The sequence below is a fragment of the Pseudochaenichthys georgianus genome, chromosome 24 (genome assembly GCF_902827115.2).
Source record: "Pseudochaenichthys georgianus chromosome 24, fPseGeo1.2, whole genome shotgun sequence".
NCBI lineage: Eukaryota > Metazoa > Chordata > Actinopteri > Perciformes > Channichthyidae > Pseudochaenichthys > Pseudochaenichthys georgianus.
This window is the reverse complement of record NC_047526.1, coordinates 14,730,906-14,749,775: the sequence shown is the minus strand read 5'-3', so window position 1 is coordinate 14,749,775 and position 18,870 is coordinate 14,730,906. Positions and strand designations below refer to the sequence as shown.

Below are 18,870 nucleotides of genomic sequence, written 5' to 3'. Positions count from 1 at the left end.
ACTTTGAGAAATAATATAATGCAAATTTAGTCCACTTTTACTGATTGAATTGGCTGATAGAATCCTGAGGAAAAAAGTGTCTTCCAATTTCCTTTTTTTTGTGACATTTTTTTGTGACATCTTGCAATTTAGACTTTTTTTATTTTAAAATGTTACAGTATGTCCACTGTAGAGGACGTCGGGACCATATTAGTTTGAAAAGACAGCCAAAATTAACAGATAGACCTGAACATTGCTGTTTATTTGGTCAATACAAAATTAGTTTGGTTTTTGGTGAATCTTTCCAGATCTTCAAAGACTTTGTAGTCAATAGTGGGAAAAGTACCTCATTGACTCCAATCGGCACGGGCTGTAGGGTCATCTTGACTAGTGTTATGGATGTAGTCTCCATTTGACCTGCTCATAGAAACAAAGCTTGCATTCCTGAGGCAATTCTCATTTTTCATGGCTCCACTTAAAATAAAAACAACAATAAGACATACGTGCTACTCTTGGCCCACAGCGGGCCATGTCTTTCCAGCTCATCCCTATCTGTCTCTATGTATCTATCTGTGCGCTCATGGAGCCTCCTGCATCTTTCCCCCCCTTCTTCTTGACCCTCTTCTATCCCAGGTGTGAAAGCCTCATCTCTCTCATCATCTGAGAGCTCAAAATCGGAATCTCCCTTAACTATCTGGTACAGAAAATGTCTGCTTCAGTTCCGTCTCCTGCAGCAATATTGAGTCATAAAGTCCATGAAGATAGTCCTGACGTCCACTAGAATGGACATTTATAAAAGGGCTGTTATTTGAAAACTTGAATTATTTACAGTTGCAATAAAAGAGTCGCACAAAAGAGCTCTCAGAAGACCTACGATTAAGAATTGTTGACTTGCATAAAGCTGGAAAGGGTTCCAAAAGTATCTCTGAAAGCCTTGATGTTCATCAGTCCACGGTAAGACAAGTTGTCTATAAATGGAGAAAGTTCAGCACTGTTGCTACTCTCCCTAGGAGTGGCCGTCCTGTAAAGATGAGTGCAAGAGCACAGCGCAGAATGCTCAATGAGGTGAAGAAGAATCCTAGAGTGTCAGCTAGAGACTTAAAGAAATCTCTGGCACATGCTAACATCTCTGTTGACGAATCTACGATACGTAAAACACTGAACAAGAATGGAGTTCATGGGAGGACACCACGGAGGAAGCCACTGCTGTCCAGAAAAAACATTGCTGCACGTTTGAAGTTTGCAAAAGAGCACCTGGATGTTCCACAGCACTACTGGCAAAATATTCTGTGGACAGATGAAACCAAAGCTGAGTTGTTTGGAAGGAACACACAACGCTATGTGTGGAGAATCCAAAGGGTTCACATACTTTTTCTTGAAACTGTAATTGCTTTCAAAAATAATTATATAGTTCCTCACATGTTAATAAACTAGAACATATATGATTTTCATGGTAAACATTACAATAATTCAACAATATTTGACTTCTCCCCCTGCTTCTATAAAATGTTGTTTTTGGTATGCCTGCCATTTTGGATGAAAAGAAAGAGGAACTTCCCAGCATGCAATTTTAACCAATGAGTATCACTGGAAAGACCAGGATGTCCTCTGTACAGTACATCAGGGATTGATAGAGTAGCTCAAAAGAGTAAAAGGAGATGCATGTTAACAAAATGTCCATTACAGTGGACATTTTCAATGGGCTGGGTCCCAGGAGGATAGGCTAGCATTAGAATAAACTAATGGGTGTCTGATCATAAATAGTTTATATGTTTTGCTTATTGTTTATGTTTTGGCTGGTGAATTGCTGTGCACATGCACATGCACGTCTGGCCCACCCACAGCCAATCAGTGCGTCATAGCGATTTTGACGTTCATGACAAGCCCAGAAGGAAGTGCCACAAACTGCAGTTCCTCTAGTGGCCAACAGGGGATGGATGCAGAAGGGAGCAATTCCCATCGACCCCCATTTTAAAATGCCCAACTTAAATTAGTAAGTAAAGTAAGTTTTGCCGTGAGTGAATGAAAGTCTTATTCCTTCTTGAGGTCTGCAGTGAAGCGTGTACACATTTGCTGATTATGAAAACACTCAGTGTGTGCCCACTGTGCGACTGTCAAGGATAAACAACCTGTGGCCGCCGAGCTAAATCATGTGGATGTCAGTTTTACACACATTCTGAGGCCTCCATGCCTATGTTTTCACTTTAGGCTTATGCTTATGTTTAATTAGTGCATTAAAAAATAAATAAAATCATTAATGAAGTTTCAGCTCATACCCCACGCTTACTAAGTCTCCCCCTGGCCCACCCACATTTCTCCAGGCCCACCCACACAATAATTCCTGGCTACGCCACTGGTGTGCGTGTGTGTGTGTGTGTGTGTGTGTGTGTGTGTGTGTGTGTGTGTGTGTGTGTGTGTGTGTGCGTGTGCGCGTGCGCGTGTGTGTGTGGTACAGAGGGAGAAAGGGAAGGAAGACAGAGCGCGCGAGAGAGCTTCTATTTCCTATTGATAATCAGATATATGTAGGCTATTTGAGGGTTTGACTAAGAACCGCAGCCGCTTCTTTTCCCCCATTTTAAAGTTCTTTGTGAGCGACTGAAGACGAGAGGAGGCAACTTGTCTTGAAATTATGCAAAGTTTTCTCGGAGTCTCGCACCTTTTATCGGTTATTTTGCTCCAACTGGCACGTGCGCAGGTAGGTCAAACAAAAACAAAACATTCTGTCATGTTAGCTACCCACCGGAAACTGCAATTAGCAGATGTTTTTTAAACGCATATTTTGTTAAATATTTTAATTTATTTATTATAAAAGTTTTTAATTTATTTATTCCGTGATATTGTGCATGCTAAAGCAGAAGTTACGGTTTTCTTTTTTAGGAGAACACTAGGATTTCCTATTAGCACCTCACCTTAAACAGTGAAGCTAACAGAGTTTTTTCCACTGTGAGAGGTCACATCTGTTCAACACTTGTTTTTTACGCACTATCTGTATATTTGACTGGCTGTGTGCCCCACCAGGAAGATAATATCTGCATTGAGGATTTTGAGATTTGCTATGTTTAAATTACAGTGCCCAGATAATCACAATACTTTATTTATCTAAGGGTTTCATCACAGTTGCTCTGTAAATAAAATAAATAAATAATAAACATAATTTAAATCAAAATGTGGAATAAAAAATGAAATAGAATACAAATAATTCTGTTTATGACCGTACAAAGTTATGGTAAAAAGGTGCAATAATAGATTAATTGAAATAAAATGATATACAAAATATTTACAATAAAGATTCAAAGGTTTTTATTGTCATATGCACAGGCTACAGTGTAGAAATGGCAATGCAAATCTTATGACCTGAGCTCCTCCAACAATCCAGCATACGTAATAAAATACAAAATAAAAAGTAGTGTCTATATGCAATGTCCATATACATGTAAATAGAATATGATATGGAACAGAATATGAAATAAAAATAAATACAGTTTATTGCGTGAAACGTGCATGTACAATATAAGAACAATACATATTTTAAAATGCATATATTACAATATATGCAGTGGTGTATACAGATATTAATGCTGATTTGCAAATGTTGAGCTGCTGATGAGTCCAGTGTCAGTCTATGACTCAACACCAGTATAAGATGCAGCTGCTGAATGGAGCAGGGTGAGATAGATAGGAGACTCTGTAGCCTCAGGTTCTGCTGGGGATGAGATGTAATTCTCCACCTCTCTGGTTCTGCACTATGCTCCCTCTTGGTATAACAACATCTGACCAAAGGCACCGACTGGATGAGCAATATGTGCTGCAGTTCATGTGAGGAGATTATAAATGAGACTTGTATTGATTAGCAAGCTGACAGAAAATGATTTTCATGCCCAGTGCAATCCACAAAGCTTCTCACATGGATTACTGATGCGAGATGAGTAGTAGGTGTAGGAGCTTTTGGATGAAATATCCATCCATCCATCTTCTCCCGCTTATCCGTGGTCGGGTCGCGGGGGTAGCAGTTCCAGCAGAGAGCCCCAAACTTTCTTTTCCCTGGCGACATCAAACGATGGATGAAATATAGTTTTTAATAATACATATGTTTCACAATTTATTATTAAAAACTAAATGTCATCCATCCACAACGTTTTGGTGTTTGAAGCAACACAGCAACGGTTCAAATGCACCTGGTTAGAATCTGATTAATGTAAAAAACATGGATCCACGTTTTGTAATTCAAAACAAATGGCCTAAATTTATGGCATGCATGTCAGTTTAAAACAAAAAATCGTTTTGCCTCCAGAAACTAAACAAAGCATCTAAAATGTAAGATATTGATAACATATAATTTCCAAATGCAATTTAAACAAATCAGCACTACATCAAGTAATTGACAACATTAGCATTGTGTAATTCACACAATTAGAGGGGGGAAACAAAAACACCAATTTCAGTGTTTAGGTTATGTAATAAATGCATGCACATCCATGCTTATTATTCTGTTGTAATGCAACTATTGTTGGGTGAAGGAGTACAGACTCTTTGGCCCAAGTACAAAATAACTTTGAGCTAACATAAATATCCCACAATAAAACCTACTGTTTTCTACGAACCTACAAAGAACTCCCTGTGTGTGACATTTAGGAGATGTTTTTCCCATCAGTGTTAACAATGTGAGAGGAAAGCAGGAGACAGGGGTGAGGAGTCAGAAAGAGATTGTTGATATTGAAAAGAAGGTATAGAGCCAAGATCAACGTGTTTTTACTGCTTCATTTGGCCTTCAGAAACCAGGACAGTGTGAAGGCTGGGTAGTGAGAACTTCAAGATATCCATGCTGTGTCATGATACTTGACAGTACTGCCTTTGTTTAAACTGTTTATTGTGTGAAAATCTCCCATGAGAAAAGGCTGAAGCTATTCTTCTCTCTTATTCTTCTGTGGTTTCCGCTTCTTGTGATAATAACACTTCTGGGATTATATCAAATTGAGAAATCAAATTTGATTGCTGGCTCAGTTTACTGCTTAAACAGTGACACAGTGGTAAACCATGCTGCTCATTGTTTTCACTGGATGGGTTGTGTGTGCACTTCTTTACTCTGCCAGTAGAGAGCGCTCTTCAACTGCACACTGACCGACCGCTGATCAACCGATTTATAACATCCTCATTTCTCTTTTATACTAATTCCCAGATTTTCTTTGTACCAAAATGTTTGATATTAATGTAACAGCCTTTAACAAAAAATAAATGTATATTTGATTTTTACATTTATTTAATAATTTTTGCAGATTTCCCACCCTCCAGAAGGGGGTCACAGAGGTAAGGCCTATCCCACTTATTGGAGAAGAAGTACTCAGATCTTTTACTTAAAAATAGCCATTGTAAAAATACTTTGTTAGAAGTGAAATTCCTGCACACAGAATCTTTCTTATAGAAAGACAAAACATTTGCCATCAAAATATACTTAAAATACCAAAAATAAAAGTACCCCTTCTGAGTACTCCCACTCAGAATCATATATATAAAATTACCGGATTGACACATTGATTTGTTCATAGCAGCTGGTAAATGTGCTTATTATATGATAACACATTTATTTATAAGTTGCTCATCATTTCTAAAGCTTTGAGATGAATCAGAATCAGAATCAAGTTTATTGCCAGGTACGTTTACACATACAAGGAATTTGCTTTGGTATCTGGTGGTGCGAACATAAACAATCTAAAAAAAGAAGTTGCACAAGTAGATAAAAAAAAAGAAATATATAAGGATAATAAAAAATAAGTATTATTAAGAAACAATTTAGCATTAAAAAAGGATGCTAAAGACAAGTATTTACTTTTGTAAATACTTGTATCCGAATAAGAACAAACAATATTTCTTTCAAATGTGAGTAAAAGTACAAAGTAGCATAAACTGGAAATACTCAGGTATACCTCAAAATGATACTTAGGTACAGAACTTGAATACATGTAATTGATTACTGGTCACACTGAAGAGGTTTTTCAAACTCTACCAAATAATCAAAGCTTAAACCTGTCCTGCAGTGATGGGGTTCCAGGAGGTGTGGGTGAGGAGCATGTGTCGGCCCATGGAGCAGTTGGTGGACGTGGAGCAGGAGTACCCTGGAGAGGTGGAGTACATCTACATGCCGGCCTGTGTCCCACTTTGGCGCTGCTCTGGTTGCTGTGGCGACGAGAACATGGAGTGCCAGGCTACACTTGAATGCAACATCACACTGCAGGTGTACTGTCTCTCAGAAATACCAGAAATACCTGAAGAGAGGGGTTGAAAATGCACTTTATGTGGATGTGAAATGAATGGCCCTTCTAGTGTTGATTTGTCCTTGAACTCCTATTATTATTATTATTATTATTATTATTATTATTATTATTATTATTATTATTATTATTATTATTATTATTATTGTTATTATTATAACATATTATTATGTCCTATTATGTTGATTTCCAGGTTTCATGTGTGTTTTGTGTATCCACTGTGACCTGTTTACATGCTTTAATGTTCAAGAGGTCTTTATTTGTCTCATACTGTCTGTGCTGCAGCACCTCTTTTCACCCTCTGTCTGAAACCAGAGATAAAAACGAAAAATAAAGTTGAAATATTAAATAATTCAACACAGTGAATAGCTCCAACAGCCCTATATTCCGTTTTCCCTTGCTTTATCTCTCAGGTGATGAGGATTCATCCCATGATATCTATGCACCATGTGGAACTCACCTTTGTGGAGCATCAGAGATGTGAATGCAGGTAATTAATTACAGTAAGCACCGAATGCAAATTCATATTTTTATACTACAGCTAACTGCCATTTATTGTGTGTTCTCCCTTCTGTTTTAGAGCCCGTCAGAAGCTTCTGAATAATAAAAGGTCAGTAGCTGGGAATTTGTATCTATCAGACTTGAACACGTCAATATCTTCACTGCTCTCTGCTCTGCCTCCACAGCAGTGAGTCTATCAAGAACAGACCCCGCAGGAGGAAACACAAGAAGACAGCAAAGGGCTGTGGCAAGTAAGAGATGGATTGTCCTCCTGTGAAACACACACACACACACACACACACACACACACACACACACACACACACACACACACACACACACACACACACACACACACACACACACACACACACACACACACACACACACACACACGAGTGCAGACGCAGAAGTGTCGAGGCTGAGAGTGCTGATGGATTGAGTGGCATTTGCAATAAGGAGGAACAGACGGCTATAATCTTTAAAAATGAGTCAACTGAGACACCCACAGTTTCACAATGTTTGGACATTTACAGTTACATTTATCACTGTTTCCCCCTCACTGTCAGACTTCCAAGGACAGATTAAACAATGTCACAGTGTATTATCTGCTGTGTTAGTCTTCTCTTTGGCAGGCCTGTAATCCACCGCTCGTTTATGATGATAAATGATAATCTGAAGTAGCTGTTAGTTCAAACCAGGGGCTGCCAGTATAAAGAGTTAGTCTGAAAATCACCGAATTCACATACAAGAAAACAAATTAGGGGATTAGTGAAGGGTAAAGGTAATTTTTTGTTGTTGAAATCTGGTTACATTTTAAGCCGACGCAATTCAGTCCAAGACCTACAGTATATACAGTAAGACCAACATTGGAAAGTCTGATCTAAGGTGTTTATCTGATTTGAGTTTGGTATTTGTAGGTCAAAGGTAATCTCTCTCGCTCCCCTTTAAGGCATTGCCATAAAGAAGGCATTTAAAGCTGTGGCCAGGTTTGTAGAGCATTATATAGTGGTGCTGTGAAGGTGCACACTCCTAGGGCCTCTTGAAAGATGCTATTAAGTTGATATAGTCATTGTAGGATCCAGGACCCACCACGAGGTGAAAATCAATTTCGAAGCATTTTTGCTTTCTCTCAAAAGTAGAAATACTTTAAATAAGTGCAATTCTAGATGCCGTGGTAGATTTATTTTTGTCTAGACTAGAGATATTGTCCGATGAATCAATAAGCTCTTGACTTACCTTTGTGCATGTGGTTAAACTTTTTGCATTTTTTCCTACTATAAATGTTTTATCAACCGTGTTAGAATCTTTGTGGCCATGTTTTTCCTCACCACACAGTATGATGTTCCTTGGCTGTGGTTCCTTTTTTAAACCATAGCTTTACATCATAACCCCCTCCACCCAATCTTGAGTGTCGAATCTCACACACACTTGCAAAGTTTTTAATGTGTTGCAGGGTATTTCAATTGTATGATACCAGTACGGAACTTAAACTGAACTGTATGTAAACCTGAGGAAATAAACAGTGCCTTTAGGTCTTGCTTAACGGCTTAATTCCTGTAATACATTTAAAGGTTAAGGATTTTACTTTGGTGGTCCAGCAGAACATTTGGCCTTTTCACTCCACTGTGAAATGGGACTTTAAACAGATGCTCTATGCACCCATTGGCCCCGGGAATGTGCCCTAGAAGTGTTCTGTAATCCATCCATGTAAGTGTACAAATCAAGTTTCATGTGTCAAAACAGTGGGGGCTGAGCCAAAGTACATGGGCTTGTCTCCTAACCTGATTCCATTTCCAATTTGGAAGTAGTTGTGAACTTTCAGGAAGCGTATGTGTCAGTTAAAGATTGATTTTACTTTCTCTCAATGAAGATATTTCATCCAAAGACATCTGTATACAGATAAAAAAAGACAGCATATTAAAGGACATGACGTTGGAAATGGTGTCTCAGCCCAGATTCAAGTATACATCTCTGATTCAAAAGCGAAGTTTTATTAGAACGCAGTTACACAATCCATTCTCCCTCTAGGGATTAGTAAAGTTTTTCCTATACTGATTATTTCATGGAAACCAAAATGTTTTTCTTTTGTATGGCTTCTGCTGAGGAATGTTATAGTAAGAGAAATAAAAAATGAAACAGGTATTCAAACGTTTAGATCTGGTTGAATGATACATAGGATCCATTTCCTCTGTTCACACTTTCACACTAAGGACAAATCCTGTTAATATTTAATAAGCAATCCTTCCGTATTGGTCTCTATTTAGAATTCTGCTGATAAAGGCTCAATTGCAGTAGTAGCTCACAAATGATGTCGCTAAATAACACCAAATGATCTGCTGTTTGCTTGGTTGGAAGTGTTGACGGCATTTGGTGAAGTCTAACTATGTTGGTTTAAGAGGACACAGATGTATTTTATAGACAATGTTGTATTTTACTATTTAACTAATTGTGTTGGTTAACTTGTCTTTTCAGGTGCGAATTCCCTCAAAACAAGATAAATCTTCACTAAACCAAATGCCTGTGCATCGTTTTTGGAGGAGTTTCAAACAGCAGATCATCAATGAATGAGTCATCTCTGACTATTCACCTTCTGTCTAGAAATATTTCCTGTTATGGTCCATTCATCAAGACTCTGCATCCTTTCCATTACATTTTTTTCTTTTTTGATTAATAATCAAAGCAAACGACCATATCTGCAAAACTCCTTTCGCTCTTACTGCTGTTTTTAACAGATCAAAATCTATATTTTAACAGGACATTTTAATCGAGTTGCTTTGAGTGAGGTTTTAAAAAATAGACATACAACAGAAGTAGAACAGAGATAATGTGTGTAATGGTGTACGCTTATCAGGGGAAATATGTAAGCCTCCATCCAGACCTACTGATTAACACTTAGATCAATAGCAACATTGACAGAAAGAGAACATCTTCTTTCATTACCTATTTTGGGCCTTTTTGAAGAATGACTCCTGCTTTAATTATAACTGAATACAAATACATTGTGTATGTGACTTTCTGTAAGTGTTATGGGACATATTGTGAATATAAGTGAATAAAATACACTCAAAATACAATGAGCCTCTGTGTTATCTATATTTTCATTGGAAACCATTGGGATGTTTAACAGGTGAGGACACTGAGAGCTCTTTCTTGGTCGAAGGCACATTATTAACCAAGCACAAGGGGTTACTGTTATCCATGGATGTGTATTACATTTACAGCCCTTCAAAAACATGTGAGATGATAGAGTAGTGGTTAGGTGGCACTTGAGTTTCCTCATTTTGTATTTTACTATAGGATGATCAGGGTTGCCATGCAGCTTTGTGAAGTCAAGCAATCACAGGAGGGTTTGACCTTTGAGTATTAATCACAGGACCTATTTAGATTGTTTAGCAGAAGCACTTGAGTTTGTCTCGTCTCCCTCGGAATATTTTCCTACTGCCATTTGAAACCATGCCACCTTACACTACATTTGTGTTATTGCAAGCAATGTAGTCAAGAGCAGCATGCAAGTGAGATGTTTTTGTTCAGAGGAGTTTACATCTTGTTCACGTCTTCAAACATGCTGCAGAGAAGTCCTGCCCTGCTTAAGTTAGCTGTGGGTCAACCAGGCTCTTACACCAGTATATTACTCACGTCACTAGTACATTTCCCAACAGCAAGCTACATTTGAGATGCATGCCCTGTACTGTACACCTTCAAAACACTGCAAAGCGAACACAATGCCCTTAACTTGCCAAATATTTGGTAGTGGTCACGTTTTCTTGCCGCTTGCTGCGTTGGCCAATCAGAGGCCTGGAAATCCCTAGGTGGGCGGGAATCTTGTGACGTCCACAATACTCCAAACATACCACGCCCGTACCAAATATGGCAAAACCCGATAGAGCATCTTTGCGAATACCTTGTGCTTTGTAAATGTCACCATTTAGGAACAATAGCAGGTAGATGTGTGAAAGCCCACGTCTGGTCGGTGTCGTGAGTTCCGATCTGAAGCTCACAAAGGACAATTCAACTGCAACGGTTAACGGCTGTTGTCACCGACCGTGCTCCGCAGCATGTGACCCAGCGGACAGGCAGGGCGGCTCGTGCAGTGTACCAGAGTTATATTGGACAGTGTTGAACGAGCACACCGAGGAGAGGAAACCGAGACACAGCAGGAACAACGGCGCCGAGGACAAAGTACGCATATTCCTTTGTGCTTCTTAAACGTTGTGTGGTGTTTTTATACCCACTGTGCACTTCGTGTCGAGTTAGCTTTGCATTAGCGCTTAACGTAGCTAGCCAGAGTGCTAACTTTTATTGTGTGTTGCATTCTGGTAGTTGCGTTTAGCTAGCTAGCTAAGTTAGGCTGTCATGTATCACATGTATACTGGAATGAATTAGCATCACCTTACCATGTCATGCAAAAAGTAACTTGTGTAGCCCACTTATCTTTAAGACTTCCTTTATTGTTAATAACTCAATACTAACTAACAACATGTAGCGATACCTTCACCCATATATGTTTAGCTAACTTGGACAGCAATGACGTTTGGTGTTTTCATTCAGTTTCGTTGGCAATACCATACACAAGGGGAGGCTCATATAAATGCTTGTTACACGGTAACAGAGTAGCCTATGTTTTTATTGTTCAGTAAACTCCACTGGAGCTTTCCAGGAAGATAAGACAGTCTGACGTCCGGTCCAAACAGCCAGCAGGAAGAGGCGTTTGTTATGATCACAATATTAAAATACCCAGCATATTAGGATTGTAGATATGCTGCATTGCTTTTTATGTAAACAACTTCATGTTATGTCATTGCTGATGTAGTTGCTGTTGCAGCCTTTCAAGCCAAGGACATCATCGGGAAAGGAGATGAGCACCAAGAGGAAGTCGGAGAGTCACTCCAGGGCAGCAAACAGACCACGCATGACAAAGTCTGGATCCTCTGGGGTTGAGTCAGAGAGAGACTCCGGATTCTCAGGTATGTCTCTGCTCTTACCTCAGTTATATGCGCTTAGATTATAATGTATCACTTAATTAAACCCTATGGTAATTTCTCCCTGGTCTATAGATGCAAGCTCGGAGCACATGAGCACAATGGACACCACAGACTCCGAGAAGTCCCCCATTCGTGTTGTACAGAATGGACTGCAGACTTCTGGCTCGGGGTCCCATTCCTCTCAGCTGGCTGCAGTGGGAGGCTCCTACTCTAGCCTCTCTCCCATGATCATCATGAACAACGTCCTCCTCAAGCAGGTACACTGCTGCCACACGGCAAACTCTATAACCTCAACTTGAGCTTTGATATTAATGGGCGGATGAATGATCTGTTTCCTGGAAGGCAGTGATAGGAGCAGGTCACAGGAAAGTAATGGTCAGATGAATTGCAACCATGTTGAACTCACAGTCCAGTCACAGCTGTCATGAATGTGTCGCCAAAACATGCGGACCATTCACACATTATTTCTGAGCAACAGGGTATTTTTTATAGCAGATTTTGGCCTCAGACACTTAAAGTGGTAGCTCACTTAGACCTTTTTTTATTCTAGTCCACATTAACCCTTATTTTTGAATGGCACATTTCCGTCATTTCACTAATGTATCTTTTAGGCTTTTGTTATGTAGGAGGGAAGTTCATGATTTCATTTCATTTCAAACCTTTATTTATACAGATAAATCCCATTGAGATCATTGATCTCTTTTCCAAGGGAGACCTGCTCAAGTAGTTCCACATGAAACATAAAAGCATAAACAGAACAACAAAAGGACATCATACAGCATCATTTACAAAATTATCCACATGAACAGGTACCAATAGCTTCCGATTGACTAGCATCCAACCGAGCTTTAAAAACATTTAGTGGCACCAGATTGTTCAGTTTCCATTTAATTTGCAGACTATTCCAAGACAGAGGAGCTGCGCATCTAAAAGCTGTCTTCCCTAAGACAGTCCTAGCAGTTTGCACATTTAATAAAACCACTGCATGCGATCTCAGGCAGTAGCCACTTACAATTCTCCGAGAGATCAGGGAGCAGATATAAGATGGAAGTTTCCCTAACATGGCTTTGTATATAAAAATGTACCAGTGACTGAGCCTCCGTGCAGTTAGTGAAGGCAAACCAGCCCTTGCATACAGGGTACAGTGATGGGTTAATGCTTTACAGTTTGTCACAAATCTTAGTGCGCTGTGATACGCAGCATCTAACTTGACCAGGCAATTGGCAGGTGCATTCATATACATCAGATCCCCATAGTCCAGCACAGGTAAAAAGGTCACAGTGACTAGCCTTTTCCTGGCCTCAAGCGAGAAACAGGACTTGTTCCTGTAGAAGAAACCTAGCCTAACCCTCAGTTTTTTTAGCAGGTTATTGACATGAAGTTTAAAAGAGAGACAACCATCAAGCCAGATACCAAGGTATTTGTAACAGGCAACAACTTCAAGTTTTGTTCCTTGCGTAGTTACAATATCTAAAACAGGCTCTGGTGTCTTTTTGCTTTTGAAAAGAGCATTACCTTGGTTTTCTCAACATTTAAAAGAAGCTTTAATTCAGAGAGCTGAGTCTGAATAGTGTTAAAAACAGCCTGTAATTTAACAACAGCCTCTTTAATGGAGGGACCTGCACAGTACATCACAGTATCATCCGCATAAAAATGTAAAGTAGCTTCATCCACATTATCACCTACGCTGTTAATATATATGGAGAATAAAAGTGGTCCTAAAACAGAACCTTGTGGTACACCATTAGAAATGTTTAACCACTCAGAAGATAGGCTGGATATGCCAATACTGAGTAGCCTCTGCTTTAAGATGCGATGATCGACGGTGTCAAACGCTTTGGAAAGGTCAATAAACAGAGCTGCACAACTCTGCTTATTATCTAAAATACTAGTAATGTCACTTACCACTTTCATTGTGGCAGTGATGGTGCTGTGTTTCTTTCTGAATCCTGACTGATGTTTAGACAGGATATCATTTATAGATAAAAACTCCTTTACTTGTTCACTCACAAGTCGTTCGAGCACCTTAGCCAGAACTGACCATTTAGAGATTGGCCTATAGTTATTTAAAATAGTTGCCTCCCCTCCTTTCAGTAAAGGCAAGACATAAGCAGACTTCCATACTTTTGGAATTGCATTTGTGCTGAGGGAGAGGTTAAAAAGAGAAGTAAGAGGTGGAGCAATAAAATCTGCAGCTATCTTTAAAAAGATAGGTTCTACGTTGTCTGGGCCAGCCGGTTTCCTAGGATCTAACTTGGATAATGCTTCATGAACAATACCAATAGTTAAAGGAGTAAAACTGAAAGGGTTTTCCAGACCACATTGTTCAGAGTCAAGGATTGGAGCGTTCACAGAAGCAGAAGTACAGTCAGTGACAGAATCAAACATAGAGCCACAAGACACAAAATGCTTATTAAAGCAATTTAGCATAGTAGCCCTGTCTGATATCGAGCCAGATGCTGTGGTAAGGCACGGAGGTAGCTCATTTGGGATATCACCAGTGGAAATCGATTTTATGGCTTTCCAAAATTTCCTAGGATTATTCATGTTTTCTGTGGTAACCGACAAATAGTACTTTGATTTAGCACTTTTTATTTGAGATGTGAAGCTATTTCTTAGCTGCCTAAAACGTAGCCATTCTACCTCTGAGCCTGATTTCCTAGCCTTAGCCCAAGCATTATTTCTCTCATGAAGTAGACTGGACAGCTTAGCAGAAAACCAGGGATTGTTTCGTCCCTTCACTCTAAATTTACGCAGAGGTGCATTTCTATCTATAATTTTCATAAAAATAAGACCATGCAGTTTCTACATCAGCACACAGATTGATTTTACCCCAATCAAAATCAAACAGATCATGTAAAAAACCCTGCTCCACAAAGTGTTTTTTGTCTCTCTTTGTGATGATACGTGGTTTAACCTTTTGGACCTTAGTGTCCCTAATTGATGATAAGACTTTTCTTTGAAAATAAAAGCCCCAAACTGTTTTTAAGAGTAAGAAAGTGGAACTAAACATTTGTCCTGTTAACAATCAGCGAGGAACACTTTTAACAGGTCAACCTTTTTCTTGGCTTAGACCTCAGCTGATGTTTTGATCCTTATTCTCAGAAAGACGATTACGGGAAAACTCAACTTTTCCAGATATTCATGACACTTCTGTAGCTTTCATCTCTTTATTTATTGATACATCCTCAATTCAAAGCAAGCATACAGCATCAGCTTTTCAAGGTATATTAATATTACACATCTATTATACACTATTTTAATTGACATACAAATTGATCCTATTCCCACTTTTCCCAAGTACCCTTATTATGTAAGCATTCACACCACACAGTTATGTAATCTTAATCTGTGGTTTGACAGTGAAGTGTAGAGACCTTCTCTGCCGTCCCTGCTCTAATGATGCCCAGAGATTGACCTGCTACAGGTGCTGTGTTAGGAGAAGGTCAGATGTGTGGTCAGTAAATCCGCTTCAGACGCCAATCCCCTAAAGGGGGCTTTAGTGTCTGAGAACAACTGATTGGGTTGCTTAGCGGCTACGACAAAACTGTGCTGGTAGTGGAGCACACTATGACTGACAGTTAATCAACAGTCAGTCATATTTTAAGCAAAAGTCTCTGCTTTGTGGACTTTGCAATAGGTGAATGTTAGCATTTAAAGACTAAATGATGAATTGATGCAGTTGTTTTTTTTTGTTGTGAAGAATGTTGTCCGCAGCCTTTTTAAAATGTGTTTTTATTGTGTCTCAAACGATGGAAATAAATGCATGTATACTTGACAAAGGCCTCTTTAAATCTCTTAATCTTTATTTTGTATTTTTGTTATCTTTGCAGCCAGGTGAAAGTCCTCCTGCTATGAAGCAGTGGGGGTTTAGTCCCACAGTGGAGGTGGTCCAGCAGCCTCAGGTGGTCTTCCTTCGGCCTGTGGTCTCTCGTCAAACTTCCCCTGCTCCCAAAGAGGCCCCCTCTAGACACAGACACCCCAAGAAGTATCTTCCAATCCTGAAATCCTACCCCAAGATAGCTCCACATCCCGGCGACAGCTCCAGTTCCTCAGGGAGAGGAACTGCTTCCTCATCTTCCAGCAACACCTCTTCTTCTTCTCACTCCTTCTCGTCGTCCTCTTCTTCACACTCGTCCTCTTCTTCTGGCTCAGAGAGGGGAAACAGTTTGACCTCCAACCACCGGGAACACTGTCAAAGAGAAAAGCAGCAGAGAAACCTGTGTGGTGGCGCTAGTAACTCTGCCTCGACCACTCCCAGTCTTTCTTCTACCCCGAGCACCACGTCTCCTCTGCTCCAGAGACGACTCTCTCTCCCCACAGCAGAGGCCAGTGCCAGCAGCAGCCCTGCCAGGGAGAGGCCTTCATCAGCTGTTAGCCAGGCCGAGTTTTCCACCTCCCTGTCCGTTACTCATACAGACAGGGCTGTCCAAGAGGAAAGCTCATCAGCAGAATGTGACCACAGTGACGCTGATGCAAAGAGGAAGCGCTTCTGCAACACGTACAACGTCTTGAGCAAATCCGGCCTGCTGGACATCGCACTCCGCACCAAGGAGCTCCACAGGCAGAACCGACGCACACAGAGCGACCTAGACCGGCTAAAAGAGCACACGGACCTGTTCCTTCAGGCTCTGTGCAGCGGCGACACCAGCATCTGTTTGAAGCTGCAGGCCAGTCTTCCGGTGGAGGAAGGAGAGAAGGGGAGAGCTGCTCAGACCAGAGCTGCTCAGACCAGCTTAAAGGCAGATTAGACCTGGACTAGTGCTGGGCTGCAAGCGTTTAGACTGAGGGGGGAAAGGCATGCCGGTGGAGGGGGAGTGTATAGAAACAGATGGACCGAACGTAATGTTCTCCACACTACACCCCCCACCCCTAGACTGTCTCACGCACAGAAAGTGTGTTGTGGCCTACTTGTGGCTGCCTTAGGGCCCTGACACACCAAGCCGACCTCAAAGAGTCGGTGCAGATAAAAAACTGTTTTCGCTGCCACACGTTTTCTGTGGAAAGTTGCACTCAGGCTCATCGTAAGACTGTAGCTGGTGGCAGGCTTATAGCCAACATACACATATATTCTGCACCGTTTTGTTTTGCTGCACCCTGTCAGACAGTGGTCTTTTTAGCTTGTGGAAAAAGAAAACCACACTCAAAGAGATTTGCGAGGCCACACAGAGCGCCGCCTGTAATTGCCTCTGTCGCTGTTTCAACAAAGTGAATCATCCAAACAACCACAGAAAAGGCTGATTAGTGCAATCAGTGAAGGACTCAATCTGTGGGGGATGGTCAGCCACACTTTAAGTGCTGCCCATCCTCCTGCTGTTGCTTGGTGTGTGGGTCAAACAAGGCCAGAACCACAGCGTCCTGTTCTGCCATACTGAGCCTGACTAAGGTGCTGTTTACACGAGAACGCAAACGGCGTGTTGAACGGATACAAACCATTTTTTTATTCCCTAAAGCACAATACAGGCTCAGAATCTGAACTCTTTATTTGAATACTGGATCTGTAAACTGTAACGTTGCATGACATGGTGTTCTCAACGAAAAAAAATTAAATATCAGCATACTGCTCTTTCTACCAACACATGTCTGATTTCATTAAATGGTATTAGTTTGGTTTGTTTCAACCGTTTTGCATCATTCATGTTTGTCCTCGAGGCCGTTTTCTACTGCATCCAGTTAACTGTCAACGTGTGTATTTATGTAATGAAGCTGTTTTGGGGTGTCGGGATAACTGTCAAGGCCAACATTCTGAAAACTTGATGAAACTTGTTTTTCTACAGTAGAGCGGCAGGTACTGTCAAGGCTCAAGACTAATGGCGCTCCGTTACCCTGGTGTCCATGGAAAATGAATTTGGGATGCAATAGACTAATGTTTGACACCTCAAGGGGACGCACCATACTTTTCCCCTGATATTTATTGTTAAAAAACATCAAATGTGTGTCAAAACGTGCAGGAAGAAAGATAGTTAAGTTATCTGTTAGCAGCTGTTGAACAGAGGTTCTATTGAGTTGCTTTATGGAGTGCTCAAGCTATATTCATCGAATTATAACGTTAATAAATACAGTAGTATAAAATAGATACCAAGCAAGAGAAGTATCACTTAACAACAAACATGTGTATGTGGAAGTACTCTAAATGTATTTCCTTTTTACCTTGGCATCAAGACATTTGGGATTGAATTGGTTACTAAAAGTCTGTTATCGTGACACCCCTACAGCAGTTACAGTTATGTCAAATCGTTGAATCTGACAGGCTTGTGAAACTCTTCTCCGGTCACATGATATGTGTCCATGGCCTCCTGCCAGTCAGTGTAAACATGTGCCTAACATTTCTTTATCTCCACTGCTGCATTTTGAAACCTGATGTGACATATTTGGCAGACCCTGTTGACGGTTTATAATAGTTTTGCATTCTCAACATGATGATGGGGATGATCAGCTTAGGTTTCTTGTGGAAGCCTGGCTCAACTTTTGGCCTCATGAATCCAGATTTCTACTTATATTTGACAACGGATTTCACTGTCCAAATTAGGCACATTTGTGGAGTTTTGTGATGCCTAATAGGAACGTTTGTGTATGTTAATAAGTTATGGCCTTAATATCCAAACCCAATGTATGTCAAAACTTTGCATTTGCACTAAAATAAACTGAGAGCCGCTCTGAAGCATTTGATGGCAGCTATGGTAAAAACACTTCATTTGCATTGTGAGGCATCATAGGCACATAATCTGCATACATACTTTCCTACATGACAGACATACATAACAATTACATGGTCAAGTTTAATTTAATAGCTGTTTCCTCAGTATTAAATACTTTTTTGTGCATTCTGTGTCTGTATAATATTTGATGTGAAACTGTGTTTAAGTTGACTTAAAAAAGCTCCTGAGGGACTTCTCAAGGAGGGCTTATTTATATTGTACTTTGGCAATCTTATCGCCTGTGAACATAAGTATACACTAAAGTTAAAAAAGTGTATTTGCACCTCTGATTACAAAATATACGGAATTATTTCAACAAATATCAGTTTTATTGCATATCCCCACTTTTATTTAAAGAAATGCACTGATTAGCTTCATCAGCCCCTATTTTGAAAACAGACAAGCCAGCAGTTATGCCAACATCTGATAGAATCACTATAT

The 18,870-nt window shown here is 40.1% G+C and overlaps 2 protein-coding genes across 4 annotated transcripts; both read left to right on the top strand.

The window, feature by feature from the left end:
* The first annotated feature begins 2,230 nt into the window (after positions 1-2,230).
* pgfa (placental growth factor a) lies at positions 2,231-9,823 on the top strand. 2 transcript variants are annotated; one of them, XM_034075744.2, is made up of 7 exons: positions 2,231-2,674; positions 5,253-5,283; positions 6,012-6,208; positions 6,659-6,735; positions 6,826-6,855; positions 6,935-6,997; positions 9,222-9,823. In XM_034075744.2, the coding sequence occupies exons 1-7, from the start codon at positions 2,609-2,611 to the stop codon at positions 9,256-9,258; spliced, it is 501 nt and encodes a 166-aa protein (XP_033931635.1). In that variant the 5' UTR covers positions 2,231-2,608; the 3' UTR covers positions 9,259-9,823. The 2 variants fall into 2 exon arrangements, with proteins under 2 accessions (XP_033931635.1, XP_033931634.1); XM_034075743.2 differs by having other exon boundaries at positions 2,341-2,674; positions 6,932-6,997.
* A 783-nt stretch (positions 9,824-10,606) lies between these two features.
* Positions 10,607-18,553, top strand: cipcb (CLOCK-interacting pacemaker b). Of its 2 annotated transcripts, none has more exons than XM_034075716.1 (4): positions 10,607-10,928; positions 11,572-11,713; positions 11,804-11,988; positions 15,565-18,553. In XM_034075716.1, the coding sequence occupies exons 1-4, from the start codon at positions 10,695-10,697 to the stop codon at positions 16,480-16,482; spliced, it is 1,479 nt and encodes a 492-aa protein (XP_033931607.1). In that variant the 5' UTR covers positions 10,607-10,694; the 3' UTR covers positions 16,483-18,553. The 2 variants fall into 2 exon arrangements, with proteins under 2 accessions (XP_033931607.1, XP_033931606.1); XM_034075715.1 differs by having other exon boundaries at positions 11,560-11,713.
* The last annotated feature ends 317 nt before the right edge of the window (positions 18,554-18,870 follow it).